Source organism: Hylaeus anthracinus, unplaced genomic scaffold, assembly GCF_026225885.1.
Source record: "Hylaeus anthracinus isolate JK02 unplaced genomic scaffold, UHH_iyHylAnth1.0_haploid 12000, whole genome shotgun sequence".
In the NCBI taxonomy this organism is placed as follows: domain Eukaryota; kingdom Metazoa; phylum Arthropoda; class Insecta; order Hymenoptera; family Colletidae; genus Hylaeus; species Hylaeus anthracinus.
In genome coordinates this window covers 5,556,825-5,574,745 of record NW_026534347.1, presented here as the reverse complement: position 1 = coordinate 5,574,745, position 17,921 = coordinate 5,556,825, and the positions used below count along the sequence as shown (strand labels likewise).

At 31.0% G+C, this 17,921-nt stretch overlaps 5 protein-coding genes across 15 annotated transcripts; 3 read left to right on the top strand and 2 right to left on the bottom strand.

Moving 5' to 3' along the window:
- Nucleotides 1–113: 113 nt before the first annotated feature.
- On the bottom strand, nucleotides 114–4,014 carry LOC128890129 (transmembrane protein 68). 5 transcript variants are annotated; one of them, XM_054148365.1, is made up of 7 exons: nucleotides 3,904–4,014; nucleotides 2,311–2,449; nucleotides 2,140–2,234; nucleotides 1,701–2,062; nucleotides 1,418–1,621; nucleotides 1,177–1,318; nucleotides 114–1,095 (listed from the first exon to the last, which is right to left on the bottom strand). In XM_054148365.1, the coding sequence occupies exons 2-6, from the start codon at nucleotides 2,400–2,402 to the stop codon at nucleotides 1,211–1,213; spliced, it is 861 nt and encodes a 286-aa protein (XP_054004340.1). In that variant the 5' UTR covers nucleotides 2,403–2,449; nucleotides 3,904–4,014; the 3' UTR covers nucleotides 114–1,095; nucleotides 1,177–1,210. The 5 variants fall into 5 exon arrangements, with proteins under 5 accessions (XP_054004340.1, XP_054004338.1, XP_054004341.1 ...); XM_054148363.1 differs by having other exon boundaries at nucleotides 3,224–3,939; XM_054148366.1 differs by lacking the exon at nucleotides 3,904–4,014 and adding an exon at nucleotides 3,852–3,871.
- LOC128890127 (E3 ubiquitin-protein ligase MARCHF5-like) lies at nucleotides 3,997–7,124 on the top strand. 6 transcript variants are annotated; one of them, XM_054148356.1, is made up of 7 exons: nucleotides 3,997–4,114; nucleotides 5,091–5,321; nucleotides 5,452–5,593; nucleotides 5,668–5,876; nucleotides 5,967–6,285; nucleotides 6,363–6,528; nucleotides 6,607–7,124. In XM_054148356.1, the coding sequence occupies exons 2-7, from the start codon at nucleotides 5,132–5,134 to the stop codon at nucleotides 6,763–6,765; spliced, it is 1,185 nt and encodes a 394-aa protein (XP_054004331.1). In that variant the 5' UTR covers nucleotides 3,997–4,114; nucleotides 5,091–5,131; the 3' UTR covers nucleotides 6,766–7,124. The 6 variants fall into 6 exon arrangements, with proteins under 6 accessions (XP_054004331.1, XP_054004328.1, XP_054004330.1 ...); XM_054148353.1 differs by having other exon boundaries at nucleotides 4,000–4,114; nucleotides 5,181–5,321; XM_054148355.1 differs by having other exon boundaries at nucleotides 4,091–4,251.
- Nucleotides 7,125–7,871: 747 nt separating this feature from the next.
- Nucleotides 7,872–9,771, bottom strand: LOC128890134 (2-aminoethanethiol dioxygenase). The gene is made up of 3 exons (XM_054148371.1): nucleotides 9,472–9,771; nucleotides 8,980–9,316; nucleotides 7,872–8,898 (listed from the first exon to the last, which is right to left on the bottom strand). The coding sequence occupies exons 2-3, from the start codon at nucleotides 9,277–9,279 to the stop codon at nucleotides 8,506–8,508; spliced, it is 693 nt and encodes a 230-aa protein (XP_054004346.1). The 5' UTR covers nucleotides 9,280–9,316; nucleotides 9,472–9,771; the 3' UTR covers nucleotides 7,872–8,505.
- Nucleotides 9,772–10,163: 392 nt separating this feature from the next.
- On the top strand, nucleotides 10,164–14,161 carry LOC128890122 (uncharacterized protein C2orf42). Of its 2 annotated transcripts, none has more exons than XM_054148346.1 (6): nucleotides 10,164–10,362; nucleotides 10,831–11,240; nucleotides 11,470–11,793; nucleotides 11,882–12,101; nucleotides 12,175–13,299; nucleotides 13,383–14,161. In XM_054148346.1, exons 2-6 carry the CDS (start codon nucleotides 10,854–10,856, stop codon nucleotides 13,550–13,552), a joined length of 2,226 nt encoding a protein of 741 aa, XP_054004321.1. In that variant the 5' UTR covers nucleotides 10,164–10,362; nucleotides 10,831–10,853; the 3' UTR covers nucleotides 13,553–14,161. The 2 variants fall into 2 exon arrangements, with proteins under 2 accessions (XP_054004321.1, XP_054004320.1); XM_054148345.1 differs by having other exon boundaries at nucleotides 10,165–10,362; nucleotides 10,852–11,240.
- A 1,276-nt stretch (nucleotides 14,162–15,437) lies between these two features.
- On the top strand, nucleotides 15,438–17,910 carry LOC128890135 (transcription factor BTF3 homolog 4). Its single transcript, XM_054148372.1, has 4 exons — nucleotides 15,438–15,702; nucleotides 16,371–16,742; nucleotides 16,847–16,973; nucleotides 17,052–17,910. The coding sequence occupies exons 1-3, from the start codon at nucleotides 15,625–15,627 to the stop codon at nucleotides 16,955–16,957; spliced, it is 561 nt and encodes a 186-aa protein (XP_054004347.1). The 5' UTR covers nucleotides 15,438–15,624; the 3' UTR covers nucleotides 16,958–16,973; nucleotides 17,052–17,910.
- The last annotated feature ends 11 nt before the right edge of the window (nucleotides 17,911–17,921 follow it).

Here is a 17,921-nt window from a genome sequence, read left to right as displayed (position 1 = left end):
CGCAGGCGCTATAAACGAATGATGCGCATGCACAATGATTGAAGGCCACGCTGCCGGCCAGTAAAGTATGTAACACGTTCGTGAAACTGGCGTCTTTAGTCGTCTTCCATAGAATTATGAAAGAAAAAACAATGAAATGTATACCGGACACGACGCACAAAATACTGAACTTTCTGGTATCAAAAGCTAATAAATTCTTATTTTTTCCCAAATGACCATCAACTTCGAAAGCGAGAAAATAAATTTTAATTGGAAAAAGCCGCCAACAGGTTCGCTGCTGTTTCACAGCTTCTGTTAACGCTCAACGATCGATGTCAACACTTCCGTTCGCGGCAAATTCGACGTACAGCCTTTTACAAAACGAATAACGTTAATAAATTAAACTTTCAAGATGTAGAAATGACGTTTTGAAAAAAAGTATAGGATTTATAAACTTTATTATAACTTTCGTGTATAAAATTAGTCAATAAAATAACTTAGATAAGTACATGTTCAATATTATATGGAATTGTTGATGGATCATAAATATACTGGACGAGCACATAACAAACAATATTTTTTTAGTGTATCGCTTAACAAGTTTAATAAGACTCTCGAAAGAGTGGCTTAAATATGAAGTAGTTGTTGGTAATCTAGTCATTGGGTGTTATCTAAACGTGAAAATGATTATAGGAGTGGAAGAAACAAGGATATAATCTCAACCTCACGAGTCTTATTTAATTTGTTGAGTTATACTTATAGTAACGAGATATCTGATAGTGAAAATTAACTTAAGATACGTGTAGAATAAATTAAAAATATGTAAAAATTATATAAATAAATTGTATATATAAATTATTTATATTATTATATATATATATATATAATAATTTTAAATGTATTCAAATTGGTATTGCACTGTTAAATCATTAATTTCTATCATCAAAGTTTCTATCATCGAAATTTGCGAAATATCTACTTAACGATTAAGTGGAAAAGGAAGAATTTTATACTTCAAACATAAGTACAATTTCATTATTCTGAATGTTCTTTAACTTACACCAATTCCACTTAAAACATTATCAATATCAATAATTAATATAAAATAATCAGCACCTGGATTAAAAATATAAATTTTTTAAGTTAAGAAACGGTATATCAAATTTTTAAATGTTTCTCTAATTCATATTATGTTACCTTAATATCATAATACTCAATGTGACCATTGAATCTACGATTGTTTTCTTTCTACGTTGTATATTCTTTCTAATAAAGCTAATGATATACTTCCAGGTATTCTTTGATGTTGTGCTATCAGATTGTTAAGTGCATCAGCAACCTAAAAATGATAATAACGGATCTAAACTGACCGATCTTTTACGCGTTAACTCGATTACACATTTATCGTTATTATCGTTAGTGAATTTGTTTCTATTACCTTTAATTGTAACTCTTCAGGTGTAAGACTGCCATCGTATGGAATTGGTTTACCAATGTACGTTGTTAACTTGACTGGAAAGCCGCCATAAATTGGTACAAAAGGAAACCTTGTTGCAGCATATATTCTCAACCATATTCTTCTACCCCAACTTATCGTTCTAAATGCTTCTCTAACATTTTTTGTAAAGAAAGGTATTATGCACTGTTACAAAAATATTAATGTTTCAGATTGTCCAAGCTTTAAAACAAATTATTACAGAAAATATAACATTAATACATACCACTTTAGCATCTAACGCAACCTTTGCGAAACCTACTCTTTTCTTCCACATCAATTGGTAATAAGAATCTCCAAATTGAGCTTCGTATACACCGCCGGGTGAAATAGCGAGCATGTTCCCTTCTTTTAAAATAGTAGAACATGTTTGAAGTGTACCAGGAACAACTTTCAGTACATCAGAAATTATGGACCATCCAGGACATTTAAAAAGAAATCTGTCAGCTACTGTATGAATTAATCTTGAATTTAGGAGTAACACTTTAGCTATAAAGTAATAAAGATCTATTGGAATGGCTCCATGATAATATACAAAAAGCACCGGTACATTTTCTGGTATATTTTCCAGACCAACTACTTCATAGCCTGTGGAAAACATGAAATAATGTTAGAACTAATGTGAAAACTAATTCAAACTGAAATTCATCTATCCAATAACATACCATACCAAATCCAACCATGAGCATCCCAAACTGCAGCTACCACATTACGAGCTGCATTCCTCCAGTCAGTTCCATATGCATTTCTTAGTCTACCTCTATTAAAACAAAGTACTATAAATTATGAACTACTTAATTTATGGTTTGTATGTATTTTACCTAATAAATACTCACCTATGTAATTTATACACGTATAATATTAATGCAGTCAAGTATAGTAATACAACGATCACAAGTGGAAGTAAAAATGTTACTAGAAGCGGCATTAAAAGCCACGATAACCACAGAGTATAATCCACGTCGATATAGTCGACTGAAAATAATATTGTACAGAATTAATTATTGGGACAGTTTTTGTATAATGCAATACAAACAAAAGATAATTAACATAACTTGATTAAAAAAAAAAATCCGTACAAAATTTATTTAATTCAATGAAGTACATATAATCACCAACAAAATTATTAATTTTTTATATCTAAACATGCTTATAATGCTACAAGTTTTTATTTCCAGATTGCTGATGTCAGCAATTCGTTTATGCATTATGTACACGATAATATTGTACCGATAATAAATATAAAATAACACATTTACCTATGGTATCTTCTAAAACTTTCCGCAGGTTGAATATTATGGAAAACATGTTTAGATTACGAAAAAATGGAAAAAACACGAATAAATATATTAAAGTTACGAAAAGTCTGGTATTACTTTATGAGACACCCACATATTCACTAGTCTCAATGGAAATTTCTTGCTCTTGTGACACCTTTCATTTATATTTCAGAATAATTATATTTGACTTTAAATGCATTCATAAATATTTAAATTTAGGATGTTTTTATACACTGTCATCCCATACTATACTATCATTTCGTAATGGTTTATTGTACATATTTTGTACAGCACTGTATCGTTCGTAATTTCAACCATTTCCCTATTGATTTTAATTATCATATTTCAATCATAGTACTTTACAAAAATTACATTTCTCCATGTTTTCGTTAAAAATCAAATGAAAATACTACAAATTCAATAAATGAGTAGATAACAGATTGAGTATATAGTCCGTTATAATACTTGCAGGTGTCAGCAGCTACCAGCAGCTACCTTCAAGCATGTTAGTTCCGATTTCCATAAAAAACTAGTGCTATAAATTTCTATGAAAACGATTGAAAAAAATGTATATTTCTCGTATATTTTCCACAAAAACTGTCATTTTTATACGAATTTTAAATATTATGTGTAAAACTGTGCGTTAAGATAGCTTTGTTCTGTAAAATAACATAAAAACGACTGTTCAAACTGAGATTATATATAAGTATCTACGCGAGTAACAGATATTTGAAATTTTTTAATTCACTTCAAATACGATTAAGAAAATTTGAATACAGTAAACTATTAGGTTGTCCGAAAAGTTTCTTTCGCTTTATTAATAAGTAATACATGCACAATATTTTATGCTTTATGTTACATTACTGAATTGTGCACGATTCATTTTGCTCCATTACTGTTACAACATGAATATCTATGAAATTAGATTATCTATTTATATAAACACGACCACATAAAATAATTGAGTGTAACTCGCGAAAGAAACTTTCGGGACAACCTAATACTATAAGAAAACTATAATACATTTCGTGTCTCGAATAATTGAAATCACTAGATTTGCATTTCAAACACGTGCAATTACGTTTAGCAGCATTTACCGAGTTACAATAATGACGTTTACGAAGTAATTGATTCGATTGTGTACGTTACCATATATTTACTTAGAACAGTGTCTCTCAAATTGGAGGTACGTGTTCAACAATTTATCTTTATCGAGGGGATCTTTAGATATATGACGATTGAGAATTACTGAGTTAGAAGATGGCGCTGAAAAAACGAGATAGAAAAACTCGATATAAATCACGAAGGACCCTGCAAAAAAATAGAACAGATATAAATATCAACTGTCGGAAACTGCAAGGTCGATAAAACAATTCTAACGTGTATTTACTTTAATTTGTGGCGCCTAAAATCATGGTAGTTTAATTTATTCGGAAAATCGGAAAGATTCGAAAGAACTGTTGAGAAAGGCGCTCAATATCGGCGTGAAGTTTGGTGGTACATTTCATTGGCGAATTTACCATTAACATATTGTACTGTGAACAGCAACCTCACGTAACTTGTAATCGTTATTCGTTACCAATATCAGCAAAAAAAGAAATAAATCTATTTGCAAGGTGAAACTTGAAATATACAATTCTTTTCTTAGAATTGCTAAGCTGAGCAATTTCTTGAAAGCAGATTTTGTTTTACATTGTACTGTCAGTGATATCAGTGATTTTATCGCTTTGTCGTAAATGCATAACAGTGTTTCTAAATTTCATCTAAACGTTACTTCAGGTATAAGTTATTACTTTCGATTTCAGTATTATATTTACATCATCATTACACAGGACGATATTTCACTATGTCGCTACTGTGCAATCTATGTTCGATCGGAAAATATTTCGGCAATAAACTGCAATAAACGATCTTGTTAAGTTATTGTATATATAGTTTATAATAACACAATCAGTCGACGATTAACTTTGCAACAACGTGTCAGTAGTTAACAAAAATGATCTTACGATGCATTAACATCGAGCCTTGATAACATCAATGTTGTTCGACGTAATTTAGGCATATTTTTTTACAATCTACGTGTAAAATTCGTCATTTTGCAGTACAAATAACAATGTATATTTTGACAAATAACGAAACGCGTACATAGGTGATTGGTTTTTAAATTAAAAATACATTGAATCAAAACTAATGTGCATGTTGATAATGTTGTGTAATTTCATACAAGCTGCTAATACATTCACTAATAGGTCACACATTTCACTTTGCACTGTTTCTTTGTGTGTACAGAAAAGGTATTATCATGATGTATGTTTAATTAACATATATTTTAACAGGTGTAAAATGGTAACACAGTATTGAAAATCTTGTAGACAGAATGTCAGACAACGATGATTTATTACACGTGTTTTCGTTGCATGGAATAGATCCCTCTGGAAGAATAATAAGCATAGGATATTCTGATACTACAGAGTCTAATACTAATCATCTTCCAAATTTTGATGTAACCATAATAGGATGTCCTTCACACCCGAGACAAGAAGAACAAGCTAATGAATTGATTAATGGTAAAGGTTATTAATAGTATTCGTATATAAATCAACAAAGTTTCTTTAATGTTTAAGACAATAATAAAAAGATTCAAAGATAAGTAAGTTTAAATTTAATGAATGTATCAATTGGTATTTATTGTTAAAGCAATATCTGATGCTCAAGCTCCATCTGACGAGGAGTCAGTACCTGAATCAATGGACAATATACAAACAAGGGATGTAACAGATGGAGTATCTTCTCCAAATCAACAAGAAGTCAGTGCACAAGCGGTAAACTCGGACGATGAGTATGTATTAATTTGATTAAATAATATACATTTATACATGCATACATTAAGTAAATCATTTTTATTCAACATAGCAAAAGATATTGCTGGGTATGTTTTGCAACGGATGAAGATGATGCGACTGCATCATGGGTAAAACCATGTCATTGTCGTGGAACAACCAAATGGGTTCATCAAGGATGTATACAGAGATGGGTTGATGAAAAACAAAAAGGACGTGCAGGTGCACATGTAGCATGTCCACAGTGTAACACAGAGTACATCATTGTATATCCAAATATGGGTTAGTTGTTTTCAAATTTATAAATACTTATAAAGTTAGCTGTTATAATTTATATACAGTATATACATATGCTATAATTAATTATTTCAGGACCGTTAGTAATAGTATTAGATACCATTGATGGAGTAATTTTCCGAATCTGTCCATTTATAGCAGCTAGCATAGTTGCTGCATCTATATACTGGACAGCTGTGACATATGGAGCGGTAACTGTAATGCAAGTCGTCGGTCATAAAGATGGTTTGGCTATGATGGAACAAGCTGAACCTATGGTATTATTAGTTGGTTTACCAACCATACCCATAGTGTTGGTCTTGGGTAAAATGCTTAGATGGGAAGATCAAGCGCTTAGCCTTTTCAGACGACACGCATGCAAGGTTCCTATTTTGAGGCACTTTTTGCCAAGTAGGTATGTGTATACAAATTTTTAAGTCTTAAGCAATGTTAGATTATTTACTTTAAATTAATGAGCATTTATTTTTTTAGTTATTCCAGCGACGATAGAGCACAATCTGAAGAAGTACCTCCTATGAGTGACCCAGTATCAGCAACGCGTATTCTTTGCGGCGCACTTCTATTACCTAGTATCGCTAGTATATGTGGCAAAATATTCTTTGAAAGTATACACTCCAATTTTCACAGAACGTTACTTGTACGCATTAAATACATTTATCTCTAACGAAAAAATTCGTTTGAATAATTACTAATAACATTATATGAAACTTTGCAGGGTGGTATAGCATTTATAACAATAAAGGGTGCATTCAAGATTTATCATAAACAACGACAGTACGTACGACAATGTCAACGTCGTATAATGGACTATACAGATGATAATGTGGCAATATACAGAAGGCAACAAAGTTCCGAAACCAATCAGACAAGTTAAATAAAAATGCATAAAAGATTTTCGAAGAATGTGTTAACGAGGAACTAAACTTCTTGGTGTACTTTGTATACTACTGTCCGATATATTCCGATATAAACGATTTAGGTTTATGGGTACTATAATCAGGTGTAATAAATATAACGTAAGATATATGTACATACATGTAAGAATGAGAAATTGTCGCTATATACATAAACCTTGTTAGTCAGTTATTATACGTGTCCGACGAACAATGTTACATCTTTTAAATGTATTAATGGAACAACGATGCCAGTTTCATCGTTTTTGTAGTAAATAAGAAATGAACAGCTACAATGACGAAACATTTTTAGCACAAATAAATTTCTTTTTGCTCCAAATTTAACTCTTGCAGCGGCTTCCCATAACCAACTATAAAACTACTCGTGATGAAAAAGACCAACAACTATCATCAATTGTTCTGTACGTTAGAAAATGTCCATTATAGGTTAGTTTTGGATCAGATAATAAATCGTTTATATTACGTCCACTAAAAGTTTTGTAAGAATACTTTATTTTATGTAAATGTTTTACTTGCTGTAGATATAAAGAACTAATAAACATCGATTCAAATCAATAAACCGAGTTTCTTTTCTTTACCTGGACAAGTACATTTTATAATTATATATATATATATATATATATACATACATATTGAACAATTCACTTAAATTTTTAATTAATTAGAAAGAAATAAAAAACTCAGGTACTAAAAAAAGTTTTCAAAAGAGAATTATATAATATATAAATATATTTATTACTAAGTATTATTTTCTGTAATGCAAGTTATTAATTAATTAAGTACAACACATATTTAAAAAATATTTTACCTAATTGTCTTGAATAATCGTGAATGTATTTTCTTAATATGTACCATGAAAACAATTAAACTTTACAAAAATGTAATATATACAACATGTAAAGTAATACATAATTTACTATTGAGATAATATTTCTACATTTTAAATATTATGTGATACAAGTATCATATTTTATAAAAATAAAATTTTCATTTTTATTCTAGAACTATTATATATTTCTTATTACATTTATGTGTAAATTGTACTATAATACATTCTTTGTTTACATTCTAGCTCTGTCTACCAAGAAAATAGTAAATTTAATGTATTTATTTCAAATTTGTTATCATTTCTGTATATATAACCTGTACAATTGCAAATTCAATAAAAATGCAAGAGAAATGCATGTGTTCTATTCAAAGGCAAATCTTTTTCTAATATTGCAGAAAATCAACATTATTAAATAAAAATGGAAATAATATTACAAAGTATAAAATAATTTCTATTCTACGAGACTTAGGCAATGCGTGTATGTATATGTATACAGGGGGTTTACGTACACATGGTAACTATTTCAGAGGGTGATTCTATAATTTAAAATAAGCCGAAAATTAAAATTATTGCAACTGTGTTTGAGGCTGTCACTTCTTTATAGATCAGAAAGTAAATAAAGCTCCAAAGACAATCGCGTCATTCTAAATTTTCGAATTATTTCGACTCGTACATATAATTACCCTCTAAAAGAAATATCATCTTGTATATATATATTTTCTTGTATGTACAAGCATATTTTATGATTAATCTGTTAAAGAATTTTTAATTTTATAACATTAACTTTCATTCAAATCATAATACGAATTAATGCTATAAAATATAAAATTCTTCAACAGATTGGACATAAAACATGCTTTGATACTTCACATCAAATTAAAGGTGGTCCAGTATATTCAAGACTTTCAGAATAAAAATTTGGTGGACCTTCGATAACTAATAAGTTGACTTCTTCAATTATATCTGTAGAATCCGTGCATAACTTGGAACTAATAGTTTTGAAATATGTACATGGTCTTGGACCATTTTCACAATCACCCACATCATATGGTGGACTAAGTATGTCTAAGAACGCAGCAGGACCCTCGATACACGAAATTTCATGCAAGTTTTTATCTCGTGGTGTAAGCACACAAGCAGGTGAATTACTGTGCAAAGATACCGGTCTGTGTCTAAATGCTGCTATTTCTTTATTCAATTTGACTATATGATCATTGTTTGTCTTCAAAGTATAACTGTTCACTTGAACCGCACCACTGATTACCTGTACAGTGAAATCCAAACAAATGAATTAAATACTCTTCACACGTGAAAAGTGACAAAAGAATATATCTATTATACACACCTTTAAAAAACCATGCATTCCAGGATGATTATGCATTGGCATTGTAACTCCATGTTTCAAAATAAAAATCGAAATGGTCAGATCTTTATTTTCAAATATGTCAATAACACACATCGGTGCAGGTTGTGTCTCTATATAGTCGAGAACCTGCTTGTTTAAATTTACATCCTCGGCTGTAATTTTATTCATTAAATTCCATAATTTGTCAAAACTCTTATGACAAAGTTTGAAGCCGACGTTTCTTCGTCCATCGAATGTTTTTAGTGCTTGCTTCCACAAGATTTCAATTGCTGACGTCATATTTACTAATTTTACAACGTTATTCTCGTAAATTCACCTTTTGAAAACCACATTGTCACGTCAATAATTTTGCAACAAATAATGAAAACTCGCATAACAAGAAAAATATAATTCGCGAAACTATGTTAGACCATTAGGAAAATAATTGTGAACGTAAATCAGTTGAATTAAATAAACAATTTCTATAAATACCATTAAATTATTTCGTGTAAAACTTATTCACGTTTCATGTTTTCCTCCGAAGCTTCACCGTACGAATAACATTTAAATCGTACCAATTTACATACTTTAGAGGTTAAATTAAACTGAATCGCTTTATCATTATGTATCACAATTTATTAATTACTAATGAAATTTTTAAATAGAAATAAGCGTTGTTAACATAAATCTCGGTTTTCTAATTAGATTTGGCCTACGACGATACTTTACGCTTGATACTAAACTATGCTAAACATAGCTGTGATTTGTGGCGCACCAGGGGAGCCAAGCTCACGTGGATGAAAGTAAAAAAGTATAGTGACTTAGTGATTTGCTTTTTTACTTCTGATGAATAGAGGAGGATCATTTATATTTAGACTGTCTAAATTAGACAAACATTTTTTTTAAATAATTAAAGATAAACGTTTATTTAACTGTTACGATAATACGACGACCTTTTATATACAACAGAATTTTTGTTCAATGTGCTATATAATTTATTCATACTGTATGACTCCTCATATAACATAATTCCATACAACGTGAACGTATTATCGCATTATACAGGGGCCTAACTTGCAGCTAAATCTATTGGTAAAACAGGACAGAGCAATCACGAATACTTCTTCTCGCTTGTGTCAGGGGTCCCAGATTTTAGTTAGCTTGCACTTGGTAGGTGCCGATAGTAGTTATTACAACTACAAATGAACGTATCGATGTACACCATCGCAAGTTTCGTGTCAGACTGACACTGTTAGAATTAGACGTGGGGATGAGCTTTATTTATTTACTATCCGAAGTAAACCTTTTTTGAAATATAATTGTTAGTGAAAAACATATGAAAAGCAGTTTCTTCTTATTACAATTATTAATTTCTGTGCAAAGGTAAGAAAGATTAAACATTTTGCAACTTATTCGATTAGTTTGCTGGTAAAAATTTGTAATGTGTCATATGAAACTATGTTTGGATTTTTGGGAATAGGTATACTAGTATTTTGATAATACAGAAAAACAGATTTTATTCATTTTCGATTGGTTTGGTAGTTCTAAGTTCAACTACTGTAACATTTACCATTGTTTATAATGGAATTCCCAATGTAGATACGAGTAATTATATATAGTTCCAACAATGTCTTGCCATGTTTTGTGCCATTGTAAATGTATTTTTAACATTTTAATAGTTTGAGAATGAGAGAATAAAGAATATGTTTGATTGTAATAATATAATAAAATATAAAGTTAAGTTCAGATAGTATATGAAATTAAATATCACTTGTATATATAACTCATTTTGCCCATCTCTGGTGTTGTATATTCATTACTAATAAAATTTATTATTGTATGGTAATTTAGAACAAACATGATTTCTAATAGCTATGTCCAATGAGGAGCGTCTGCGGAAGCTTCTATCTGATTTAGGAAAAGCTACATTACGTGGGGTCCGCAAATGTCCAAAGTGTGGAACTTATAATGGATCGCGCGGTTTGTGTTGTAAAAACAAACATTGTGATGCAGTATTCAAAGAGCCTGGTGAAAAAAGAAAATTGTCAACAGAGGCTTGTAAACTTATTACTGGTACAACTGCACAAGTCTTCTCCGTTAGAGTACGAGACAAAGGTCCAGATTATCGTGGATTTGTTCAGTTACCATTAATAAATGCAACAATTTCTAATGAAATGACAACACTTATTTCACAATCTACAGCACTGTGCTTTGTTGATAGTTGTGAAAGGAGTTTTGATACCAGTGTTCTCAAATGTCATGTAAGTTTCATAAATAACATATGTTTTACACAAAGTTCCTCAAACAATGATTTGTGAATTCCTGAAGGTCTAATGGTTCTCAGTTTGAAAACAGAACAAAATTAAGGTATTATAAATTTAAGGGGTATCAAGGTGGTGGTGTTTGAGGATCAATGTTTTATATAATAACATACAATGCAGTTATAAAATCAATTTATTGTTATAGAATTTTTAATGGTTTTCATTGTAGGAAAAGGATACGACCGATGTGCCTGTTTCTACATGCCAACATATACAGGCAGCTTTAAGATGTTACGCAGAAGCGCAACCATTAACGTTAAGGAATTCTATTTTATCAACATTAAGTGTAAATAATGAAATGAAACAAGAAATTTGGTTACTGGCTACAGAAACTTCAGGTCCGTTAGTGCAACGTGTATCTAAGAATATAATGGCAGTGAAGTGTAAAGCTTCACCAAAGCATCCATTAGGTTACCTTCATTTTTCTCTCTTTATTACAAAATTGAAAGATAGAATCGAACATCGTTATTTTTGTTCTTGTTCTTCATTTAAGGCAAGTAGAGAAATAAAAAAAAAATTCGATTGTATTTCGAAATAAATTTACTATCGAGTATTAATAAAAACATTGAATCTTAACATAGGGTGTAACAAAAACGGCAGGAGATAAAGCAGATGTAGCGCAATCGTTGCAGAATAAACGTTGCGTACATTTTTATGCATGTATTTGCGCATTTGCTAGTGATGTAAAGTTATCAGAAGAATTCAGTTTTTACATAAATTTAGATCAGACTGATTTCAGTATACCAAAACCATTAACAACAATGTTGCAGAATAATGAACAAGATAGAATAGTTGGAATTGGTAAGAAGATTAGATTTGATTAGATTTTAAATTTAACGTAATATTGTTTTTACACTAAACAAAAAAATTGCAGATCTTGATGGTCTAACTACAGATGATGCAGATACACATCTTCTAATATTTCGCGATGATACTTTAACAGTGCAGAGTTTAGATGGAAATAGATTGGACTTAGATTCAATGAATTTGGATTCTACAATCTTACCAAATAGTATTGTTGAAAATATAGAAGTAGAATGTGATCGTACCTTATTAGAAGATAATAATATGATATCACAGGTTCACAATTTAGAAGTAATTAATCAAAATGGCGTGCTACTTGGTGGAAACACGGTCAAAATATTAGAAGATCAAACAACTATAGATTGTAAATACAATGTGCTTAATAATCGTCAATATATCCTAAATGATAATAATATAAAGGTATTGAATACTGGAACTTTAAAGGTCCTCGATACAAGTGCTATTTTGGATGTGAATAATATAAAATTAATCGATACCAATACCGTTTCAAACACAAATGGTGTGAAAATAGTAAATAAGAATGTAGTAATACCCTATGATACTGGAAATGTATCAAGCACGGGAACTAGTAGTACACAACAGCCAATTTCTACAAAACGAAAAAGGGATGATAAACCATTAATTACAAATACTACTAGTTTGAATAATTTGAACTCAATAGAACCGAGAAAAGCTAAAACAAAGTCACAAATTGTTAAAAAGTATCAAAATCCGTGCGAAGATTTAGACGAAGCCAACATACACTTACCATTTATTAAATGGTTAGCATCGATAACTGAAAGAATAAATCAAACTATGCATTTTCAATTCGATGGGAAACCTGATCCTCTGGTATTTCATGTACCACAAATATTTTTCGATTGTTTACGAGAAAGGATATCTTGCGGAGGTAAAAAGAAACGATTACCAAATTCAACGACAGCATTTGTCAGAAAAGACGGTGTACCGTTAGGCACATTTACTAAATACACATGGCAAATTACTAACATTTTACACGTCAAAAGTATTTTTGACACCCCGCTTATACCTTTAGAAGTCACAAGAAGTTTTGTTCAAAATGCTGATGGTACATACGAGTTGTATAAGCGGGAGGAAACAGAAATAGATCGGTATAAAAAAACCAATAATAACGCGTTGATTAAACCCTTAGAATTAAAAACGTATCTGAAAGTTGGTAAGAACCCTGAACTTTTTATAATAAATTAATTAGTTAATATAACTACTTAATCAATAATAAATTTTTGATTCCGTTTACAGGAAATACTTCCCCAAACCAAATCGAACCAACACCGTTTCTGATAGAGTGGATACCGGATATCTTGCCAATATCAAAAATTGGTGAGCTTAGAATTAGATTTGAATTTGGTCATGTAAAAAATGAGACGAATCATAGATGGAGAAAAATAGCTTTATTAAAAAATTATTGAATGTATAATTTTGTAATAATTATCTTTGTATTACCAAATTTTCACTTTCCTATTATCAACAATTACGAAATCTGAGAATTTTTTCCGTGGAAAAAGAAACGATAAGTATAAAAAGCTATTTTGAAAATTTTCTAGTATATATGTTTGGAATATTGATCCATTCAATACATAATATTTTGTCGTAAAAGCAATAAAGAGAATGTTTTGCAATCGAGAAAAAGTATGAATTTAAAGTACTATAAAAGACTGATCTAATTTTACAGTATCATTTTCGTGAAAGCACGGTTTTTCTTAAAATAAATCATTCATATTTTCATATCACGATAGTAATTATACTGTATCATATTGCAAGACCAGTATCTTTTGTTCATTAAACGTATTCATTATACATTTATAAATTAATTTATTGAAAATAAATGTATTACAAATTATATTTATATTCTTGAAAAAAAAAAGAGTACTAAATTGTATTATTATTGTATAAGAATGTGATATATTGTAAATATATAATTTAGATCGAATGTTGTTATGTAAAAGTGAAAACGTTTACAATTATACGAAGAAACTCCGTTTGTTTTATGATCTTCAAAATAAATTACATATCTAACATATTTGTTTTTTTAATCCTTGTAGTAGTCTTTCATTTCATTTTTCATTATTACTAGTGAAATAGGACTACATTCTGAATGTTTGAACTTTTATCTACTACTAAATATTTCTTTCTTTTTTGGAATCGGCGTTAAAATTGCAGATATTTAAGTCAGATATTTATTAGATTTTAAGTCTACTTAAAATCCTTAATAACTCCGACATTTAAATTTTCGACTTTTGCGAGACTGGATTTCTCAGCGCATTTATTCAAAATCGATTCTACAATCGATTTCGTAAGACTTGAACATCCCTAGATCCCTAGATCATAACTTACATATTCAGATGGGCTGTTGTACGAAACGATAGTTCGTAAACAGAACGAATTCTACTGTAAAAGAAAACGATTAGCGAAAAGTTTCGATTTATCGAGTCGACTACGATCAACTGCAATACGAACGATATTATTTACAATCAATTGCTGTAGTCTTTTGGTCGTTTCGAACGGAAGTGTGCCCTTACGGAAGTCGTCTCTGACGCAGAGTGCTAAAGAAACGTACCAGAGCGACCAGATTTGTCGCAGTTTTCGCGTATGCGCGACCAAGAACAACGTCGTGCATAGTGAATGTTATGGGCGCTGAAATCTAATGGGCCCCTATCGAAAAGAATATGAAACTGTTGCCCTATATTTATATAAATATACGTATTAAAACGTGAAGCTTTTTGGTAAAACAATAATGCTCTGAATGCGCTCAAGAGGTTTCACCTAAACATTTAAAAATGTTTTAAAATACCACTTAGCATATAAAGATGTACTTCTTGAACAGTTCACTTTTCTAAATACTAAAATTACGTCTCGTCACGAAGCTAGAAATCAATTTAAATTATTATATCAATTATGCAGTTTGGTTATAAACCAGCGCCACAGCATACAAAGAAATGTAATGTGACAAATTAAGGATTAATGAAACAAATATAAATGTGATATGAATAAAAAAAATACATACAAGACTGGTACCCTTCTTACATAAAGAAACAAGCAAGCAATTAATTATGCAAATTTTTAAATAGATTCTAGACATTCGGAACTTTACAATGTATAAAATTGATGTTACACAGTACTTGTTGTCGATATTGTACAGTCTCTTTCTTCCTCAGCTCGTTGGTCGTTCGTTTTCTAAAAAATTTCATGTAATTTTTTAAATCAGTCGAATAGTGGACCATACGATACCCGCTATTATTCGATCAGGGCACTTTACTGGTGCCATTTTTTACGCGCATGCGTGAAAATTGCGGCAAATCTGGTCACACTGAAGCGTACACTTCCATTTTCTCGACCCTTTCGGCGAATAGAGAGCACGTGTTTGCTTGCCGGTCGCGTTCAACTAATTCTATCGTGCAAAAGTTTCCCGTCAGACTTTCAGTCTGTTCGATTCTGGTGACGGAAGGTCGAAAGCTTCTGATCGTCGTAGAGGCAGGTTAACATGAATCCTGAAAAGTTGAAGAAGCTACAGGCTCAAGTACGAATCGGCGGTAAGGGAACACCCCGACGCAAGAAGAAGGTATGTAAATTTATTTCGAATACAAAGACGAACTTACGGAATAATCGCCAATTTTGTCGCGCCGCGAATTGTAGTGTTCGCAGAATTTCATGATGGGAATGTCAATCGGAACGATTTACGCGTTTCGGTCGTGTATGAAAATTGCTGGATTCTCGACCACCGATTATCATTTTTGCGTGACACCAAAGTTTTCCGTTTGCATTCTTCTAGACACGCGTTTATTACGATTGTAAATTACTTGCACGTGCTCCGTATTCGTAGTATTGCCCTTTCGATCTTCTACTTTCACTTTTTGTTTATCAGAGATTAGTTAGCGTTATTGGTTCCTCGTGTATAGATTTGTGATTGCAACCTAAATTTTCAGTTTATTGACGAGATTCGTATCAAACTGCTAACATCATGATGTTTAGAAGTACAGTAAATATTGGTGTTTTATGTCTGTAAAAATTTGATATGAATCAGTATATTTATTACACCGCATATCATTTTCAATATTAATGTCATTTAATTATATTCAACACGCTTTTATGACATGCATGTGAATAACATTATGAAATAGTTTGAAAAATGTTTCTATAAACATTTCGTATCAAACATTCAATGTATTTATTATTCTCCGTATTATTTTAGATGTTAATGTCCTTTATTTATATTCAATGCATTCGTAGGTTGTGCACGCGACTACTGCCACAGATGATAAAAAACTACAAAGTTGTTTGAAAAAGTTATCCGTGAACACAGTTCCTGGCATAGAGGAGGTTAATATGATCAAGGATGACGGTACCGTCATTCATTTTAATAATCCAAAAGCTCAGGCTAGTCTGTCTGCCAACACATTTGCCATTACTGGTCATGGTGACAACAAACAAATAACTGACATGCTACCAGGAATAATAAGCCAGTTGGGACCTGAAGGAGTTACACAGTTGAAACGATTAGCGAGTACGGTTTCTAGTAGCACAGTTGGTAAAGCAACGTTGGAAGAGGACGATGAGGTGCCTGATTTAGTGGAGAATTTTGATGAAGCTAGTAAAGAGGAGGTAAGAAATGAATTTGAATATTAGTACTCATACATACTTATTCATAACTATTGAAATGATTTTGTAGTAGCATTGAATACATATGTGATGTTTAAATTTTGAAGGTTGCCCCTAAAAAGGAAACAGATGAAAGTGATAAAGCAGCTGGTGACAAAAAAGAAGCTGTTACGAATGATGAAAAGAAAGAAGCCCCCTTAGCCACGCCTGAAGCTTAAAGCATTCAGTATCAAGGTACAGTTTGAAACTCTTATACTGTGTAATTTGAAAAAAATAAATCGTTTTTCAACTTTTTATTATTTTTTTTTACAGCTATTTCGTATTACAACATACAGTTGTAACTGACAAGTTGAGATATACAAGTTGCGAAAAGCAACGCGTAAACGAAGTATCACTATACATACGTTATAAATATTTGACATACCCTATGATAATGCTATATAAGTAACAGTTATTAAGAAATAAAACGAGCTGTTACAGAAATCAAAAGTTTCTATGGAAGATGTTCTTTACTGTGTTGCATTTGCTAATTGTAGATTTTGATTTGAAGCAGCTGAAATGATCTTACTCTTCCCGAGTTAACAATACTGTTAATCGTGTACGAGACCCGGTGTTCGAATTTTAAGCATTTAATTTCGATTGTTCATTCATGCGAAGCACGATGTAAAATTACGATTTTATTCATAAACACTTTCTTCATTGTCGTGTTGAGTTCGTATGCGTTCTTGTTTGACGATAACGAACTCAAAGAATCTGTAGGAATATCGATTAGTAAAATAAAATAAAGTTTCCGGCAAGTGGTAATAGTACCCTTCCACTAATTTGCAGTGACGTTACATAGACGGAAAAAAATTTATATAGAGTATAACAAGAGTAAAACAAAAAAATGCGTGAACTATTAAGTCACCTCTATTTTAATTGATGGAGTCAATAACGGTTACGGATAAGAGCAGTTTTTTGCAGCAGCTTTCCAGCGTGGAAAATGGGGTGCAATATTTTGTAATGTAAACTATGGAATAAATTCATTTGCTGGAAATGCGGGTTTCTACTTAAAATCTCATGTTTTTCTGATACATTGTAATCGTAATTTGTCAATATTTATATTTTCATCGATAGAATAGATCTGTAATAACAGTGTAATTATGGAAATATACTAATAAGAGCCACTATGTATAGTAATAT

Bases quoted from the DNA above. Each gene is read 5' to 3' on its own strand.
- LOC128890129 (XM_054148362.1), bottom strand. From the start codon at position 2,782: ATGTTTTCCATAATATTCAACCTGCGGAAAGTTTTAGAAGATACCATA. The intron at 2,235-2,310 runs GTGAGTATTTAT...TTGTTTTAATAG, and splicing joins TACGTGTATAAATTACATAG to AGGTAGACTAAGAAATGCAT. The intron at 1,319-1,417 runs GTAATAGAAACA...TATCATTTTTAG, and splicing joins CTGAAGAGTTACAATTAAAG to GTTGCTGATGCACTTAACAA.
- LOC128890127 (XM_054148353.1), top strand. From the start codon at position 4,015: ATGGCGCTGAAAAAACGAGATAGAAAAACTCGATATAAATCACGAAGG. The intron at 5,322-5,451 runs GTAAAGGTTATT...TTATTGTTAAAG, and splicing joins AGCTAATGAATTGATTAATG to CAATATCTGATGCTCAAGCT. The intron at 6,529-6,606 runs GTACGCATTAAA...GAAACTTTGCAG, and splicing joins ATTTTCACAGAACGTTACTT to GGTGGTATAGCATTTATAAC.
- LOC128890134 (XM_054148371.1), bottom strand. From the start codon at position 9,279: ATGACGTCAGCAATTGAAATCTTGTGGAAGCAAGCACTAAAAACATTC. The intron at 8,899-8,979 runs GTGTGTATAATA...TTCACTGTACAG, and splicing joins GAATGCATGGTTTTTTAAAG to GTAATCAGTGGTGCGGTTCA.
- LOC128890122 (XM_054148346.1), top strand. From the start codon at position 10,854: ATGTCCAATGAGGAGCGTCTGCGGAAGCTTCTATCTGATTTAGGAAAA. The intron at 11,241-11,469 runs GTAAGTTTCATA...TTTTCATTGTAG, and splicing joins CCAGTGTTCTCAAATGTCAT to GAAAAGGATACGACCGATGT. The intron at 12,102-12,174 runs GTAAGAAGATTA...AAAAAATTGCAG, and splicing joins AGATAGAATAGTTGGAATTG to ATCTTGATGGTCTAACTACA.
- LOC128890135 (XM_054148372.1), top strand. From the start codon at position 15,625: ATGAATCCTGAAAAGTTGAAGAAGCTACAGGCTCAAGTACGAATCGGC. The intron at 15,703-16,370 runs GTATGTAAATTT...ATGCATTCGTAG, and splicing joins CACCCCGACGCAAGAAGAAG to GTTGTGCACGCGACTACTGC. The intron at 16,743-16,846 runs GTAAGAAATGAA...TAAATTTTGAAG, and splicing joins ATGAAGCTAGTAAAGAGGAG to GTTGCCCCTAAAAAGGAAAC.